The sequence below is a fragment of the Equus quagga genome, chromosome 14 (assembly GCF_021613505.1).
Source record: "Equus quagga isolate Etosha38 chromosome 14, UCLA_HA_Equagga_1.0, whole genome shotgun sequence".
In the NCBI taxonomy this organism is placed as follows: Eukaryota; Metazoa; Chordata; class Mammalia; order Perissodactyla; family Equidae; genus Equus; species Equus quagga.
This window is the reverse complement of record NC_060280.1, coordinates 64,736,298-64,755,058: the sequence shown is the minus strand read 5'-3', so window position 1 is coordinate 64,755,058 and position 18,761 is coordinate 64,736,298. Positions and strand designations below refer to the sequence as shown.

Genomic DNA, 18,761 nt, shown 5'->3' with positions numbered 1-18,761 from the left:
CATCTCCTCCTAGAAAGGTCCGTCATGACACCCCGGATTCATCTCCTTCTAGGAGGGTCCATCATGATACCCCGGATTCATCTCCTCCAAGGAGGGTCCGTCATGATACCCCGGATTCATCTCCTCCCAGGAGAGTCCGTCATGACTCCCCAGATCCTTCTCCTCCTAGGAGGGTCCATCATGACACCCTGGATTCAGCTCCTCCTAGGAGGGTCCGTCATGACTCGCCAGATCCTTCTCCTCCTAGGAGGGTCCGTCATGATTCCCTAGATCCCTCTTCCCACAGGAGGGCCTGTCCTGATTCGCTGGATCCTTCTCCCCTCAGGAAGCCTCATCGTCATTCTTCAGGTGTGTCTCCTAGGAGGGCCCGTCATGACACACCAGATCCATCTCCTCCTCGGAGGGCCCATCACAATTCCTCAGATATCTCTTCCCACAGAAGGGCCCGGAACAGCTCCCCTGACACATCCCAACCTAGAAGGACTCTTGACTCCTTGGATACCTCGCAACCCAGAAGGGCCCGTCGTGACTCCCCAAGTTTGGCTCCTGATGGCCCTCATTCACTGCCCAGGACCAAAAGCAGTAAAGCTGCAGAGAGAGCCTCTAGCAAAACTTCCTCACAGTGGAAGGGGCCAGGACCCTCCCATCTGTCACTCCCAAAGAACAGCAAATATGAGGATGATTCGGATCTCTCTCCTCCACGAAAAAAGCAAGCAAGATCCCATTTTGGAAATAAGCAGCATGATTCTAGAGGTGAGCATTTGATCATCCACGAGAGTCTTATTCCCTAGGTTCTTTCTTTTGGGCCTTTTACTTGCTTTATTAGGTATTTGTGATCTTTAGAAATGAGAATGGAATTTCTTTGGAGAAGTTTTAAAAACTGGGGAAATAGTGAGAAATTGGGTTGAGGAGAGTTAAAAATGTAGTGTCAGGGAGGAAGTTTTTATATATCCTTTTGTTTATTCTCCCCACCCCATCTAAAAGTACTACGTTGTTGCAGAAACTTCAGAATGTATACAAATGTATAAAGGAGGAGAAAAAAGGTCATGTAAGATTCTCTCATTCACAGACAGTCACTGTTAGTATTGTACCAGTGTTCCTTTAGTCTTTCTTCTGTTCGTTTTTGGTGTAGTTGAGCCCTGTCTCTGCAGTATATACATATTGCTTGTATAATTTTGCTTGGGTTTTTCACTTAATATTATTTTCCCCATGTCATAAAAACATCTCTTTGTTAATAGAATTTTTGTTGGTGTTCTATTACATAAATTTACTTAGCCATTTCCCTAATATTGCATAATTTAGGTTATTTCTAAATTTTTTCTTTTATAGTTCTATAATGAACATCCTTGTACATAATCTGTTGTCTGATTCTGGATTATTTCCATATCTACTTCTAGATAGATTTCCTGGAAATTTAAGTACTTCTAGATATGTTTTCTTGGAAACTAAGCAGAAATTGATTTACTGGGTCAGAGAGCTGTATGTTTTTAAGACTGTTGATACGTATTGCAGATTGCTTTTTTGGGAGGTGATTTGTGATGTGTATGTCACAACTCAGGCCTGTGCAATGAAATTTATTTACTCCATCTTTTGCCCCTAGGTAGTGTTTAATTTTTAAATTCAAGTACATTGTTATCCTCTAGTCTGAAGACATCAGAGTATGTTCTAGGTGGTTTTAACTTTCACCACACCACTGAGATCTGAGTGCTGCAAGTTTTTTTGCCCATTCTGTGCATGGATAAGTATGACATAGATGAGTATGTTGAGATCTCACGTACTAGTCACAGTCACTAGTAACTGGGGATTAGAATGCCACATCCTGCCTGTGATTTTAAAAGTTGTCACTGGGGGCCAGCCCCGTGGTCTAGTGGTTAAGTTCAGCATGCTCCACCTTGGCGTCCCAGGCTCACAGGTTTGGATCCCAGGTATGGACCTACACCACCCATTAGCCACGTTGTGGCGGCAACCCACATATAAAATAAAGGAAGATTGGCACAGATGTTACCTCAGGGCTAATCTTCCTCAGCGAAAAAAAAGAAAAATGTCCCTGACTTTGCTCTTTTCCCATGTCATTGTACTTGTATTAGGGTAGTGATAGTGATAGTTAAATGAATATTAAACACTAGCCTGGTAAGTTCTTTTTTTAGATTCTGCCATGGAGATTAAAGACTTTATTCTTTAATTTCTAGGCTCTTCTCCCAGCCGTAGGAAATTCCATACAAGCTCTTCACCTAGGAGACATCAGAGTCACATGTTGGACTCTTCTTCCTACCCAGGTAACAGTCGGAAAGCCTCTGATTCAGATCTTTCTCCTCCACGGCATAAACAAAGTCTAGGGCGCCAGGATTCTGATTCAGATCTGTCACCTCCACGGAATAGACCTAGACACCGGAGCTCTGATTCTGACCTCTCTCCACCAAGGAGGAAACAAAGGGCCAAATCTTCTGATTCCGATCTGTCTCCACCTCGAAGGAGTCTGCCTCCAGGAAAGGTAGGAAGTGTGAGGAGTCACATTCTTCTCTTAGGGCGACTCCTGTCTTCCAGTTCTATGTGAGTCCCGGAGCTCCACGCCGAGGAGGAGGAGGAGGAGGTAGCTCTTGGTAGTGCAGTGACTCTCGTTCCGAGCATCTCCAGAGACCCTCCCTTCTCTCTGAAGGCAGGACTGCCTGGAGCCCACCCAGGTGAACTTGCAAATACCAGATTTCCTAAGTAGCTTCTGCCTTTGTAGCCTCTTACTTCCACAAATCTCATTTTAATAGGTCCCAGAAAAACTTCCTGTTTTCTTATGAATAAACTGAGAACTGAAGTTTTCAGAGTGGAGTTAGGAGCATAAACCTTATGTCAAACAGATCACATATTTGAATCCTCCTTCTTCCACTTACTGTTTGTAAGGTTCGAGCGAGATATGTAATATCTCTAAGCCTCAGCTTCTTCAGCTGTACGATGTGGATAATAGTAGTATACACTTCATAAGGTAATTGTGAGAATTAAATAAGTTAGTGTAAGTAAAATTCTTAGTACAATTCTTGAGACAAAGTAAGCATTTAATGTAAGCAATTTATTACTATAAATTATACTGCAGGTCTCTGTATCCAGAGCTTAAAAAGAAGCACTTAAAATATAAAACTGCTTTTAGAAGTCATATCTCTTGGGAAGTCAGTGTTTTATTTTAAATCTATGATGAAGCTTGAATTAGCAAAAACAATCCATGTGAACCCTGAGTAATTGTGTTGTAAAGAATACCAGTTCTTGGGGCTGGCCTGGTAGTGCAGTGGTTAAGTTCACATGTTGCACTTCAGCGGCCCAGGGTTTGCCAGTTCGGATCCCGGGTGTGGACATGGCACCCCTTGACAAGCCGTGCTGTGGCAGGCATCCCACATATAAAGCAGAGGAAGATGGGCACGGATGTTAGCTCAGGGCCAGTCTTCCTCGGCAAAAAGAGGAGGATTGGCAGCAGATGTTAGCTCAAGGCTAATCTTCCTCAAAAAAACAAAGAATACCAATTCTAGTAAAGGAATCTTATTCCGGTGAGTTGATTAAGAAACGGAATAATAGAGCCTGTGGTGTGCACATTTCCCTCCAATACAGACTTTTCAGGTAAGTCTCCTCTGTAGCCCACGTGGTCCTGCCAGGGTAGACCAACCTATCCTTAACCCAGGAATGGGGGTTCTCCTCTTTTGGGGAACAAAGTGAGCTCTGTGTTTCAGCTGGACCCTTGACATTTTATGTATCTGTTTAGTCCATGGACAGTTTATTGTTAGCAAATTTAGCACATTGCTTAAGGATATTAGGGTATACTGTATAGGCCATTTGTGGATTAGTTTATCTTGATACAAAGTGGAGTTTAGTAAAAAGTTCTGCTTTGATGATGTCTTGTCATTATCCTGAAATATATCTACAATTTAAGGATTGTGGGTTTGCTTGAGCTTGTATTTTAAATGGAGTATTTGATCAGTGTGGGTCTCTATTGGAGGGCGTAGAGCTTGGGACAGGTTTTGCTCAGGTGACCTGAGAGTGAGTCTTCACGTGTGAGAAATATAGATGCTTAGCCTTTCCTTTACTATCTTACTGGTTTGTGTTTCTGTTACTCTTAAACTTGATAGTACTGTTAATTTTCCATGAAATTCCATTTTATTTCTTTTCTGTTTTGTGAATCCTGTGGTCCATAATGGGAATATAAAGCTAGAGTTTTTGCTAGGTTATTGCTGATCATCAGACAAGAATGCGCCTGACTGAATACCCATGGAGCAAGCCTCCTGCTGCACTGCCTCATTAATGTTGGATACTCCCTTTTCCGTTGCATAGGCTGCACATATGTATTCTGGGGCTAAAACTGGGTTGGTGTTAACTGACATACAGCGAGAGGAGCAGGAGCTCAAGAAACGGGACCAAGAAACCATGGCGTTTGAAGGTAAAAATGTGAAAGTGCGGAGAACAGTCGAAGCTCATGTCGCTTTTATTTATTTTTTTAATGTAGCTTATTGTAACTGATATTTTAAACTTTTGGTTGCTATTGAATTTCAGCTCTGATTTTATGCATTATTTTAACGTTTCAGTGGGTCCAAGTGGGTCTTTTCCTTTTGAAAAATGTTAGTTTTCAGGATTATCACCAATATGCCCTTAGATATTGGTAGGAACTCCTTGTAGTCTGGCTGTAAAAGTTCTTGTCCAGCGTCAGAATCCCAAGTGGTTGATTTCAGCTGTTAGAATATTATTTCTGATTTTGATACCTGGTATTTATCTTTAAAAGCATAATTTTCCTTTGCAGCCGAATTCCAATATGCTGAAACTGTATTTCGAGATAAGTCTGGTCGTAAGAGGAATTTGAAACTGGAACGTTTAGAGCAAAGGAGAAAAGCAGAGAAGGACTCGGAGAGAGACGAGCTGTATGCCCAGTGGGGTAAAGGGTAAGAGAACCACTGAAAGAGAAAACAAGACCGCAGTGACTAGAAGAAGTCATTTCTCTACTCTTCTGAGCAGTTAGTTCATTGTTCTGTCTTCAAAGCTGTTTTCAGGAATGGGAGTTCAGTGTGCTCAATCTTCTTCCTAAGATACTGACATATTCCACACTTCAGGTGGTATTCTAGGAATTTTACCCTCTTCAATATTTGGCCTAGGCTGCTAGAAAGAGGAGGTTCTCCAGATGTAGCGGGGTGGTCCATCTCATGTAAGAGTGGAGATTTAAACAGGGTGGCAAACACTCTCGGTTCTTTTTGCCTAGGCTTGCCCAGAGCCGGCAGCAGCAGCAAAATGTGGAGGATGCAATGAAGGAAATGCAAAAGCCCTTGGCCCGCTATATTGACGATGAAGATCTGGATCGGATGCTGAGAGAGCAGGAAAGAGAGGGAGACCCCATGGCCGACTTTATCAAGAAGAATAAGGCCAAAGAGAACAAGAATAAGAAAGGTGAGCCTTCTGGGAATCCTTGGAGGTGGAGGTGACTTATGTGAAGAAAGAGAATCGTTAGGGTGATGATACATAGCTATGTGCAAAGAAGGCTTTCCCCTACAATGTTAGATGCCTTGTATTTGGAAATTCAGGTTCAACTCAATAGAGACTTCTGTATAAGCATGTTTCCCCCCCCCCCCCCGCCATCCAGCTCTGAATTGGATTATGTAGGTAGCTAACTTTTGTCTCTCTCCTCTCATTAGTGAGACCTCGGTACAGTGGCCCAGCACCTCCTCCCAACAGATTCAATATCTGGCCTGGGTATCGCTGGGATGGAGTAGACAGGTAAGCTTGAGTATTTCCTACATTTTTGTTTTCTCTTCATCTGACCCTAACTTTCCCTAACTGTTCTTAAATTACTCTGTGTTCTGCCTCATTCTCTGCTCTAATCACAAGGTTAAAAATATGCAGTTCGCTTGCTTCTTTCTGAGGGTCCTCAGATCCCATTTCCCATACTTAGAACACTCTTCTGCCTCCTCTTTCCTTTTCAAAGCTTTTTAAAGCTTTTTAAAGCTCTGGACAGGCAACTCAGGTGGTCCATATAGGATATCCTTTGTTTTTGACGTTGTTCTCTTCTAGGGATGTTTTCTAAGGTTTAGAGGGAATGAGTGATGGGTGGTAGTCTGGAGCCTTCTGTATTTTGTATCTTTAAAATGTAGCCCTTGAACTTTCTCTTCACTGCCTTAGGAGTGAATTTCTTGTAATGTCTCACTGATCCCTACCACCTAATCTATTCACCTACCTGTATCTGTACCCACATACTCTAATTTCCTGTCTGTTAACATGGATGAACTGTATGTGCTCCTATCAAGAGTCAGTCCCTCTACTTACATGTTAGATCCCATCTCCTTTTGCCTACTAAACTTGCCTACTAAAGGACATTGTTCATTCTAGCATCCTAGCACAGTGATTCTCAACCTTTTTTTTGCTGAGGAAGATTCTACCTGGGCCAGTATCTGTTGCCAATCTTTCTCTCTCTCTTTTTTGTTTCCTTGAGGAAGATTTGCCCTGAGCTAACATGTGTGCCAGTTTTCCTCTATTTTGTATGTGGGTTGCCACCATGCCTGGCGAGTGGCGAGGTCTGCATCCGGGAACCAAACCTGGGCTGCTGAAGCGGAGCACGCCAAACTTAACCACTAGGCCACGGGGTCAGCGCCTCAAACTTTTTGATTTCAAGACCCCTTTATAATCTTAAAAATTATTGTGGACCCAAAAAAACTTTTGTGTATGTGGGTTATATCTATTAATATTTACCATATTAGAAATTAAACTGAGAAATTTAGAAAGTATTTATTAATTTGTTAAAGATATAATAAAGCCATTATTGGGGCTCGCCCTGTGGCCGAGTGGTTAAGTTCGCGTCCTCTGCTTCGGCAGCCCAGGGTTTTGCCAGTTTGAATCCTGGGAACAGACATGGCACCGCACATCAAGCCATGCTGAGGTGCCATCCCACATGCCACAACTAGGAGGACCCACAACTGTGTACCTGGGGACTTTGGGAGAAAAAGGAAAAATAAAATCTTAAAAAAAAAAGCCGTTATGTTAACAACCATATTTTTAAAGAAAAATATCTGTATCTTCCAAACAAAACAATAGTGACAAGAATGGCATTGATTTACATTTTTGCAAGTCTCATTAGTATCTGGGCTAGTAGTAGACAGCAGGATTCTGCATTTAGTCTGTTGCAGTGTGTTTAGTTGAAGTGTAGGAAGAAAATTCGGCCTTATACATAGGTAGTTGGAAAAGGAAGGTGTATCATCTTTTTTAATGCCATACAAAAACGCCGTAACTGGTAGTTTCTTAAAGGTTATTTGAGATATGGAGTCTGAAACCATATCAAAAAATACTTTTCATACTGTTACGTTAAAATCCATTGGTTTTTTTCCTACTTTGGATGGATTTTTTACCCATGCATGATTTTATAACATCATGCACTGGTCATTTGGAAAATAGTGGTTTTTCAGACCTTCCACATGTTGACATATTTCAGTGTACAATATTAACTAATCATGTGTTTGTTAATATTACCTTTGATCTCATCAGAAAAATCTTTAAATAACAGAAAGCTAAAGAGTTAATGGTGGTGGATACAAGTTTTTCAAAATTCTAATTTATGCTTAAAAGCTCGAATTTTATCACTGCCAACAAATATTGTCAGTTGTTTTCCTTGAAGTAAAGCTTACTTTGTATAGTAGCTTTTTTGTAGATTCCATCAGATTTTGTCCCTAGAGGATCATGTCCTGTGTGAATACAGATAGTTTTACTTCTTGCTTTTCAATCCATATGCCTTTTGTTTCTTTTTCTTGCCTTATTGCACTAGCCAGAACCTCCAGTGCAAATGTTGAATAGAAGTAGTGAGAGCAGGCATCTTGGCCTTGTTCCTAATCTTAGGAGGAAAACATGCAGTATTTTATCATTAAATATGTTGTAAGCTCTAGGGTTTGTGTAGATTCCCTTTATTGAGTTGAGAAAGTTCCTTTCGGTTCCTAGTTTGCTGAGGATCTCTCTCAGGAATATACGTTGGATTTTGTTCAAGATAATTTCTAATTTCCTTTTAGTTCATTCTTTGATCCATGAGTTAATTAGGAGTGCATTGTTTATTTCCAAACATTTAGACTATTCTGAGTATTTACTGTTGTTGATCTCCAATTTAATTCCATTGAGGTCAGGGAATGTACTCTGTAATATTTTAATCATTTGAAATTTATTATGATGTGTTTTATGGCCCAGTATCTGGTTTACCTTGGTGAATAGTCTGTTTGCACTTGAAGATAATATGTTTTCTGTAGTTGTTTGGGGTAGTGTTTTGAAAAAAATTTTTCGTATTTTTTTTTAAATAAACTTTTTGTTTTGGGATAATTTTAGATTTATAGAAAATTTTCAAAGATCGTATAAAGAATTCTTGTACATTCCTCATACAGTTTCGTTGCCATTCATTACATTACCATGGTGTATTCATCAAAACTAAGAAACCAACACTGATATGTTACTATTAATGTACCAAATTTTGTTGGGATTTTACCAGTTTTTCTGATAATATCCTTTTTTTGTTCAAGGATCCAATTCAGGCCACATTGCATTTAGTTGTCATGTCTCCTTAGTCTCCTCTGATCTATGACAATTTCTCAGTCTTTCTTTCTTTTTTGTAACATTGACAATTTTTTGGAGTATGGTCAGATATTTTGTAGAATGTCCCTCAAATTGGGTTTGTCTGATGTTTTTCTCATGATTAGACTGAGGTTATGGGTTTTTGGAAAAAATGCCACAGTAGTGGAGTGCCCTTCTCATCACATCATTTTAGGGGGCGCATGATATACACGTGACGTCACTAGTGATGTTTGCCTCAATCACTTGGTTAAGGTAGTGAGTGTTCTCCAGGTTTCTCCGCTTTAAAGTTACAATTTTCCCCTCCTGTTCTGATACTTTGTTCTCTGGAAGTGAGTCACTGGGTTCAGCTTACACTCAAAAGAGGATTTATGGGAGGATATCTACATATATTATTTGAATTTTTCTGTAAGGAAGATTTATTTCATCTCCCCATTGATTTATTCAGTCATTTGTTTATATCAGTATGGACTCATGTTTATTTTATAACTTGGATTGTAATCCAGTAGTATGTTATTTGTTTTGTGGCTCAAATTATTTCATTCTTTGACCATTGGGAGTTCTTTCAGCTGTCCCTTTCATACACCCCATTCTGTTATTTATTCATTTATTTTATCTTATTTTGATTCTTTCTTTTCTTTTTATTTTTTTAAAGATTTTATTTTTTTCCTTTTTCCTCCCCAAAGCCCCCCAGTACACAGTTGTATATTCTTCATTGTGGGTTCTTCTAGTTGTGGCATGTGGGACGCTGCCTCAGCGTGGTTTGATGAGCAGTGCCATGTCCACGCCCAGGATCTGAACCAACGAAACACTGCGCTGCCTGCAGCAGATCGCCCGAACTTAACCACTCGGCCACAGGGCCAGCCCCTCTTTTTTCTTTTTTCTTTTTTTGAGGAAGATTATCCCTGAGCTAACTGCTGCTAATCCTCCTCTTTTTGCTGAGGAAGCCTGGCCCTGAGCTAACATCTGTGCCCATCTTCCTCTACTTTATATGTGGGACGCCTACCACAGCATGGTGTGCCAAGCAGTGCCATGTCCACACCTGGGATCCAAACCAGTGAACCCCAGGCTTCCGAGAAGTGGAATGTGCGCATTTAACTGCTGCACCACCAGGCCAGCCCCTCATTTATTTATTTTAAAGATTTTATTGTTTTTATTTTTCCTTCTCCTCTAAGACCCCCAGTACATAGTTGCATATGTTAGTTGTGGATCCTTCTAGTTGTAGTATGTGGGATGCTGCCTCAGCGTGGCCTGATGGTCTGCGCCTAGGATCTGAACCGACAAAACCCTGGGTCACTGAAGTGGAGTGCGCAGACTTAACCTCTCAGCCACGGGGCTGGTCCCCCTATTCGTTTATTTTTTTGAGCACTCTTACTTTCTGATACTACCAGATGCTCCAGGCTCATCTTCTATTTTCCCTGCCCAGCCCTAGATTCAGCCATTTCTGCAAGGAGCCCCACCTGCTTTTAATGGAGAATGATATTTAGAAACCAAGATCTGACTGCTAGAAGTGCTTATTGTTACTGGGGTGTCATTGCTTCTTGGCCCTCTCAGCAGAGAGAGCTAGATAATACATATTTGGTAATCCATGTGTACACACATATCTATGATTATTTCTGTATCTATCTGTATGTGTAGATATGTATACACATATCTTACTGATGTTACTGACTCTAATGCAGTTATTACCTTTCCTTCTTGCTTATCTATAACTTCCCTCTCCAATGTTGAGAAACCTGGCACCCACCATCTACCATCCATTTTGCTCATCCCAGTATACTTGTAGAACAGTTTCAGAACTGAGAAATTTGGAAATGAGCAACAAATTTACATTTAGAGTGTAGCATTTATGTGCAGTTCCTTTTGTTATTAACCTTATAGTTTCTAGTCAAAATAACCATTTTCCAACATAACTTAAAGGGTCAGCTCCCCCACCTCCCTACACCTCCAGTGCGGTTATGTCATACGTTTGTCATAGAGTTAGATTCATCTGTTGTAGTCTGCATTCTATCCTGGAATCTCCTGACATCTTGGGTGATTTTTTCTTTTACAGTTTACTTATATTAATGTTTACTCTTTGTGCTGTACAGTTCTGTGGGGTTTGATAAATGCAGAGGCATTCATCCACCACCCTAGTACCATATAGAACAGTTCCATCATCCTAAAATTTCCCCTGCAAGTCCCCTTTCGGTCAGTTACACTCCCTTTACCAATCCCTTCTAATTACTGCTCTGTTTTCTGTCCCTATAGTTTTGCCTTCTCCAGAATGTCACATGAATGGAATCATACAATATGTAGCCTTTTAAGTCTGATTTCTTGTGCTTAACAAAATACTTTTAAGATTCATCCATGTTCTTGCATGAATCACTACTTTATTTCTTCTTGTCACTGAGCAGTATAACATTGTATGAATGTACCACAATCTGTTCCCCATTTGAAGGACATCTTGGTTTCTCCCAGTTTTTAGCAGTTGTGAATAAAGCTGCAATAACCATTTGCATGTAGGTTTTTATGTGGATATAGTTTTCAGTTTACTTGGGTAAATACCCAACGATTGCTGGAGTGTGTGGTGAGACTGTTTAACTTCATAAGAAACTGCCAGTTGTCTTCCAAAGTGGCTGTACCATTTTACTTTACAGCAAAGAATGAGGATTCCTGTTTCTCCACATCCTTGCCAGCGTTTGGTATTATCAGTGCTTTGGATTTTAGGTGTGTGAGTTTAGTATTCAATTTTATTTGCTCTGTTGTCCTTTTAGCTATAACTCTGCAATGTTTTTTTAGCATTTACTCTAAGGATCACAATATATATCTTTAACTTATCACAGCCTACTAAGAGTTATAATTGTACTATTTCATGTAAAATATAAGAACTTTGCAACACTGTAGTTCAGTTTACTCTCTGTTCTTTGTATTATTGTTGTCATACATACTACATAAGAAGTGATACTGATCCCACAGTACAGTGTTGTAATTTTTACTTTATGGTTATATTTTTTTAAAGAAACTAAGAAAATAAAATTAAAAAATATATAGTTGTTAATATTTACTCACCTATTTACCATTTCCAGTGCTCTTCCTTCTTTCCTGAAGAACTTCTTTGACCATTCCTTCAGTGAGGGTCTACTGGTGACAAATTCTCTCAGTTTTTGTTGCTATGAAAATGTCTTTATTTCACTTTTATGTATTTTTTGTTTATTTTTGCTGAGGAAGATTAGCTCTGAGCTAACATCTGTTGCCAGTCTTCTTTTTTTTTCTTGAGGAAGATTAGCCCTGAGCGCACATCTGTGCCAGTCTTCCTCTACTTTGTATGTGGGTTCCACCACAGCATGGATGACGAGTGGTGTAGGTCCACACCTGGCATCCGAACCCGTGAACCCAGGCCCCGAAGCAGAGCATGCCAAACTTAACCACTAAGCCACAGTGCTGGCCCCTCACTTTTATTTTTTAAAAACTTTAATTTTGAAATAATGTTAGATTCACAGGAACTTGAAAAAGTAGTACAGTGTGTTGGTGTACCCTTCACCCAACTTCCCCTGATGATAGTATCTTATATAACCATGGTACATTATTAAAACCAGGACATTGACATTGGCACAATTCTATTAATTAAATTAGAGGCCCTTTTCTTGCTTTTATTTCTAAAGGATAGCTTCACTGACATAATGTTTGGAGAGATCATTGCGAGCTAGACCCAGGAAATCAGAGCCTCCTTACCCCTTCCCTTGTCTTTGGGATATACATCCCACCTATGATTCCCCTACTAGTAGCTGTTTCAAGAACATAGCCTTGAGAGAATAAGGTGGTGTTGAAACTATCTGAACTGAATACATTGACTGATTCTGGTTAAGATCTCCATATAAACTTCAAGATTCAGGCTGGCAGGTCTGGAAATCTACTTGTTTTGTGGCTGCCCAAGACAAGCCTCGTATTAAACCTGCCACCTACCAATCTGGAATGGTCTGCCTCTTTCTTTGGTCTCTCCTTGCCCTCTGCAAATGGGGACCAATTTCAGATTTCACTCAGGAAACTCCTCAGGTTGCAAACCAACACGGAGAGCTCTGGATTGACAGCACCAGAGTTCTGTGACAATTCTGTCAGCCCTTTAAAGATGTTTTATTGTTTTCTGTCCTCCATTGTTTTTGGTTAGATGTCAGCCCTCAGTCCTCTTTTGTTTCATTGTTAACCTACCCCTGACACACACACATCGTAATATATTGTTTTTCTCTGGCAACTTTCAAGATTTTCTTCTTGTCTTTGGTTTTCAGCAGTTTGACTATGATGTACCTAGGTGTGGTTTTCTTAGTATTTATCCTGCTTTGTGTTTATTGAGCTCTCTGGATCTGAGTTCCTATTTTTCATATTTGGGAAATATTTCCTGCAGTTACGTTTTCTGAACCTCTCTTTCTTCTCCAATTACACTATTATCTAGCACTTGATGATATCCCATAGATCTCTGAAGTCCTGTTTATTTTTCTATCATTCTTGTTCTCTCTATTCTTAGGATGGAATAATTTCTGTTGATCTATTTTGGAGTTCATTGACTCTTTCTTCTGCTGTCTCCTATCAATTAGGCCCATACAATGCATGTTTTGTTTCAGCTAGTTTATTGTATTTTTAAACTGTAGAATTTCCACTTGATAGTTAATATTTCTCTGCTGAGATTTCCCATCTGTTCATTCATTATGACACATTTTCCTCTTCCTTGATAATATTTAATGGATGCTTTGAAGTCCTGTCTGCCAGTTGCAGCATTTATCTTACCTCAGGATTGGTTTCTATTAATAGCTTTTTCTTGAGTTTGATCACATTTTACTGTTTCATTACATGTCTGGTCATTTTTAAATGTATACTGGATGTTATGAATGATACATTGTAGAGACTTTGAATTCTGTTATATTCCTCTGAAGTGTGTTGGTTTTTATTCCAGCAGACAATTAACTTGGATGTATAGTCATGTGTTGCTTAATGATGGGGAAATGTTCTGATAAATGTGTCGTTAGGTGATTTTGTTGTTGTGTGAGCATCATAGAGTGTACTTATACAAACCTAGATGGTGTAGCCCACTACACCCCTAGGCTACGTGGTACTAATCTTAGGGGACCACCATCATATATTCGGTCTGCCCTTGTAAAAACGTTGTTATGCAATGATGACTGTATTGAACTCTAAATTCTGTCTCCTTTCAGTGGGCAACAGCTAAAATTTCTGCTCAGTTCTTTCACTTTCTAGCTGCTACTTTTTCATTGGGCCCCATGGGGTTTCTCCTGCACAAGCACAGTTTAGCAGTTAGCCGAGGATTTGGGTGTAGTTGTATGTAGATTTTGGAGTTCATTCCTTTTGTAGCTCTCTCCCTTTCAGTATTTCCTCCCTGATTTTCAAGCTGATTTGCCCACTTGCACTGACACCTCAAGCCAATAAGCCTGTGGCTTTCTGTCTCCATGAGCTGTGCAGATTGGGAAGTGCCTGCTGGCAAAAAGCCTCACAAATCTCTTTTCACACATGGACTCCCATCCAGGTTCTGCCTGCTTTTGGTCACTCTCTTATGCCTTTCAATACTTGTATTTTTATATTTTGTTCAGATTTTATAATTGCTATCCGATGCTAGGTAAGTCTGTTCAAGTTCTTCTGCCATGACTGGAATCCACTGCCCCAACTTATATGGCTCTAAGGCATTGTTTTCTGTCCCTCAAGCTACCGTGAAAGTCCAAGGCTATTCCTGCTATTGGCAGGTATCCTCAGAGTGGCTGTGGTTTCAGGCCAGCTTACTACTACTTTGGTTTGCAACTCACTGTATGGAGGCTCTTTGTTTGGTAGCAGGAGGATTTTTCAGAATACTAATTTGCCATATAGCCAGAAGTAGATCTTTTTATAGCCACAACCTTAAAGATATTCCCTGCTACATTGAGTTCATTCTTTTTTCTTTTTTCTATTATTTTAAATTTCTGGACCCAAAAGTTAGAACTCTCCCTGACCTAGTTTTTTACTCGTGTCTGATTTGTTCTCCATCTCTTCCAGGAGTTTTCCTCCACTTCTCGTTCTTGTTTTCTCCTAGACTTTTCCTTTTAGTTCCTTTTCTTATCCTTGCTTTCTTCCTGATTATTCATTCTTTCATCACCTTTTCTAGTTTTGTCTATTTTTGTCCTGCTGCAAGTAAATATTTCTAGAACAGATCAGTGGTATGTTACAGTTGGAAAAACCCATGAGGTCAATTAATCTAACTCCCATTGTTTAAAAGAGAAACTGAGGTCCAGATAAATTTAACAACATGTCTAGAGCCATTCAGCTCACCTGATAAAGTTGGAATTGGAACCCTGGGCTCCTGATTCTTTCCACTGTGAGTTCTCTTGCAATTTGTTTTTTTTAATTATGTTTAGGGTTTGGTTTGTTATTCATAGGTACTTTGTGTGATCATGTTAGTGTTGATTCTCTTAAGTACTTATTCCCCAAGTCAAAAAACAATGGTTTCCTTAGTGCTCTAGAATACCATGCATGCTTCTAAGGTTGGAGATGGTGCCATTCATAATAAGCTTCCCTTCTTCCTAAAGCCTTCTGTTACTCACCTTACTCATCTCTTAGGGAAGGGCTTAGGAAAGAGAGAAGCCTGTTATCCCAATTAGTTCAGTAACACTTAGCATACATGTTATACTTTTAAGCAGCTTTGTACTAGGTGCCAGGGTCTCACGATTAGTGAGAGACAGTCGCTAAGCCCAGAAACTCACTTTCTATGTAGAGGAAAAGACAGACAATAATTTCAGTGCTACCTGGTAAGTATTACTTTAGAGGATTTTCAAAGTGCTTTGTGAGAACAAAGGTAGAGTAAATTCAGCCTTAGGAGAGTGTGGTCAGAGAGTGCTTCCTAGAGGAGGTGATACATGAGCTTAGTCTTAAGGGAGTCAGTCACCAGCCAAGATAAGAAGGAGAGGAAGGATATTTAAGGAAGAGGATTCTATATGTGCAAAGTCATAAGGGTATGGAACATCATAGTGTTATGGGAGGGGCAGTCCTAAGCAGTTTGCTGTTGTTGGATAGCATTAAGTGTGAAATGGAGTTGTGTGAGATGGACTGAGGTAAGCAGGGGCCTGGTCACAGAAGGCCTTAGAAGCATTTCTGAGGAGCTTGGTCTTCATCCTAGAGGCAAAGGGGAGCTGTTGAAGGACTAACAGCAGCTCTACATTTTAGATGGACGAGTCATTATAGCAGTAGTGTGAAGCATTTGAAAGGCACAAGTTTGGAAGTAGAGAGACACGATACGCCGCTGTTGCAGTAGATCAGGTTAAAGGTGATCGAGGTCTGAGCTGTGACAATGGTAGTAAGAATGTAGAGAAAAGCAAGTGGAGAAGTGTTTAGAGGATAAGATGGCAGGACCTGGTGACTGATTTGGGGAGAGGGAGAAATCACTGGATTTGGCAATAAGAAAGGTCATTGCTGACCTGAAAGAGAGCTAACTCTGTGTCATAGTGAAACAAAAGCCAGGTTCTAATGTGTTAAGGAGTGAATGAGAAGTGAGGAAGTATAGACCATGAATACAGGCTCTTCCAAGAAGTTTATGTAAGATGACAGACATCGTATTAGAAGGGAGTTGAGGTCCAGTCCTTGATATTCACCCCTGTATTGGCTTCCATGACACCCTGCTCCTGGTTCTTTTCTCTTATCGTTTCTTCTCGGCCACTTTTATGCGTTGCTCTTCCTCTGTGCATCCCTTAAATGTTTCTCAGGACTCCATCTTAACCCTTAGCTGTTCTCACTCCATGTGCTCTCTCTGGTCGAATCTTATCTAGTCATCCCTTCAGTTACCACCTCTGTGTACCTGATTCCCAAATGTCTATTTGCAGCTGAGTCTGGTGTGTCTACCTGCACATTGGATTTCTCTATGGATATGCACTTGAGGCACCTTAAATGCAGTGTATTCAAAACTGAACTCATCAGCTTCCCCTACTCTAAACCTGCTCCTACTCTTTATGCTCTCTCCTGGTTAGTGGCAGCCTCATTTATCTAGTCACTAAAATTATTAACCTATGAGTCAAACTTACCTCCTCCTCCTTATATACCTAATCGATCACTAAGTCCTACTGTATCTTCTCTCTTTCTGTCCCCCTTCTTTATCATTGCTTTCATCATCTGTTGCCTGGACTGTTGCCATAACTTTCCTGCCTATGATTTCCTCCAGTGTGATTTCTTTGAAATGCAGTTTATGCTCCTGCTTTAAATCTATCCGTGCTGGATGAAATCTAAGCTTTTTTACCATGGCCTACAAAGCTCGTTATGATTTGCCCTCTGCCTACTTTTCTGACTTTGTCTCATGCTACTCCTTTTGTCATACTTTAGGCTCCAGGCATACAAGTATGCCTCTCGTTCCCTGCTTGTACCAGGCTATTTGTTATTTTTGTGCCTTTGCTCTTGTTGCTCATGCTGTGCTCTGTCCTAAAATGCCCTCCCATCCTATCTAGCCGTCCCCACCCCCAGCCCTCTGGTTAACTCTGTCTTTTTACACTTAGCTTAGGGGTCACTTCCATGAAGCCTTTCCTGACCATTCTTGTCCATCCCCTCTCAAGCTGAGTAAGATCCCCATTCTGTTTTCATGATACCCCATGCATATTTCTACCATAGTTTATGCTTTTTATTTTAATTATTTGTTTAAATGTCAGTCTCTTCCACTAGTCTGTTAGTTCTTCAGGACAGATGCTGTGTCATACTCATTTTCTTGGCACAGTACCTAGTTTATAATAAGAATTCACTAAATGTTTATGTAATGAATGGATAAAGTATAAGATGTAGACATCAGCCGAGAGTGAGTATGGCCCTTAGGGAGTGGTAAATGTTTGAAACAGTTGTCAAAGAGTGAGACAAGGTCTGAACAAGAACTAATACGAGGATGAGTTATGAATTTTGTCCTTTTAATTCTGTATGCCTTAAATATTTTCACATGACTGGCTTACTTTCTTCCTTATTCATTAGATTGTGAACTCTTCTCTTTTTTCAAAAATAAATGTCCAGTTCAGGATTCTGGCTGATCAGTATCTCTTGATTGCAGATCCAATGGATTTGAACAGAAGCGCTTTGCCAGGCTTGCCAGCAAGAAGGCGGTGGAGGAACTTGCCTACAAGTGGAGTGTTGAGGATATGTAACTTTTCTAAGGCTGTGGGGGTGGCTATGGGTTGTAATAGTGGACATAAGGCAGCCAGACATCCAGCTGTAACAGTTGTCTGTGCTAATAATCAGGGCCCACACAGACCAGCAGCTCGTTGAATGCTGGTCGTGACTACAGAAGAATATTTGGTTCCTGATGTTTGGACTGAGGCACCTGTACTTCTCAGGTGTGCCAGCACTGGCTGTTACTGGCTTCCAGAGGAAGCGTTGATTTCTCAGTGTCCCCGGGTTTGTTCTTGGTTAGGATTTTTCTTTTTTAATAAACATACATTTATTTTTTTAAATCATTTTCATAACTGGGTATTTTATTTTTGGGAAGAATACAAGCTAATATTGAATCCCTAGGGATCTTGGAGGGTGATAGTTGGACTTTTCATTAATCTGGAAAGTAGTGTGAGTAAAATCTTTCACAGTGATAGATCATTCCTTTTAGAAAATAAGAATTAAGGCCAAACTAGACTTAGAAACACAGTCATGTGCTGTGTGATGACATTTTGGTCAGTGACAGACTGCATATATGACAGTGGTCCCATAAGATTAAGACCCCATATAGCCTAGGTGTGTAGTAGGCTATACCATCTAGGTTTGTGTAAGTATGCTCTGTGATGTATGCACAATGATAAAATCGCCTAGTGACGCATTTCTCAGAATGTATCCCCATCCTTAAGTGATGTGTGACTGTAGATATGGCTATTTGGAGACATGGTATATGATAAAGGCAGCATCACAAATTAGTGGGGAAGAGAAGGATAATGGTGCTTAGAAAATTGGCTTATATGTACAAAAATAAAGTTGGATCCCTACCTCAAACCATACAAAACAAAGACAAATCCAAAAGTGATCAAAGATGTAAAATGCTAAAGCCAATAGGAAAATTGAGAATGTCTTTGTGACTTTGGGGTAAGGATAGATTTGTTAAATAAAATCTCCAGAGCACAAACCATAAGATTTGATAGCTTTGACTGCTTCATAATTAACGATTTCCAGTTAACAAGGCATCCCATAGTCAAAGCTAAAGATTGGTATAGATTAGGAGAAAATATTTGCAATGTCTAAAACTG

At 40.2% G+C, this 18,761-nt stretch overlaps 1 protein-coding gene across 2 annotated transcripts in view; it reads left to right on the top strand.

The window, feature by feature from the left end:
- BUD13 (BUD13 homolog) overlaps positions 1–17,984 on the top strand; it is a 27,687-nt gene extending 9,703 nt beyond the window's left edge. The window contains exons 5-11 of one of the 2 annotated variants that reach the window (XM_046637730.1): positions 18–753; positions 2,277–2,491; positions 4,306–4,411; positions 4,769–4,907; positions 5,222–5,406; positions 5,652–5,733; positions 17,585–17,984. In XM_046637730.1, the coding sequence (XP_046493686.1) occupies positions 18–753; positions 2,277–2,491; positions 4,306–4,411; positions 4,769–4,907; positions 5,222–5,406; positions 5,652–5,733; positions 17,585–17,678 (1,557 nt within the window). In that variant the 3' untranslated portion in view covers positions 17,679–17,984. Of the gene's footprint in view, positions 1–17; positions 754–2,189; positions 2,492–4,305; positions 4,412–4,768; positions 4,908–5,221; positions 5,407–5,651; positions 5,734–17,584 lie in introns of both variants that reach the window. The other variant, XM_046637729.1, reaches the window with a different exon arrangement.
- Positions 17,985–18,761: the final 777 nt, after the last annotated feature.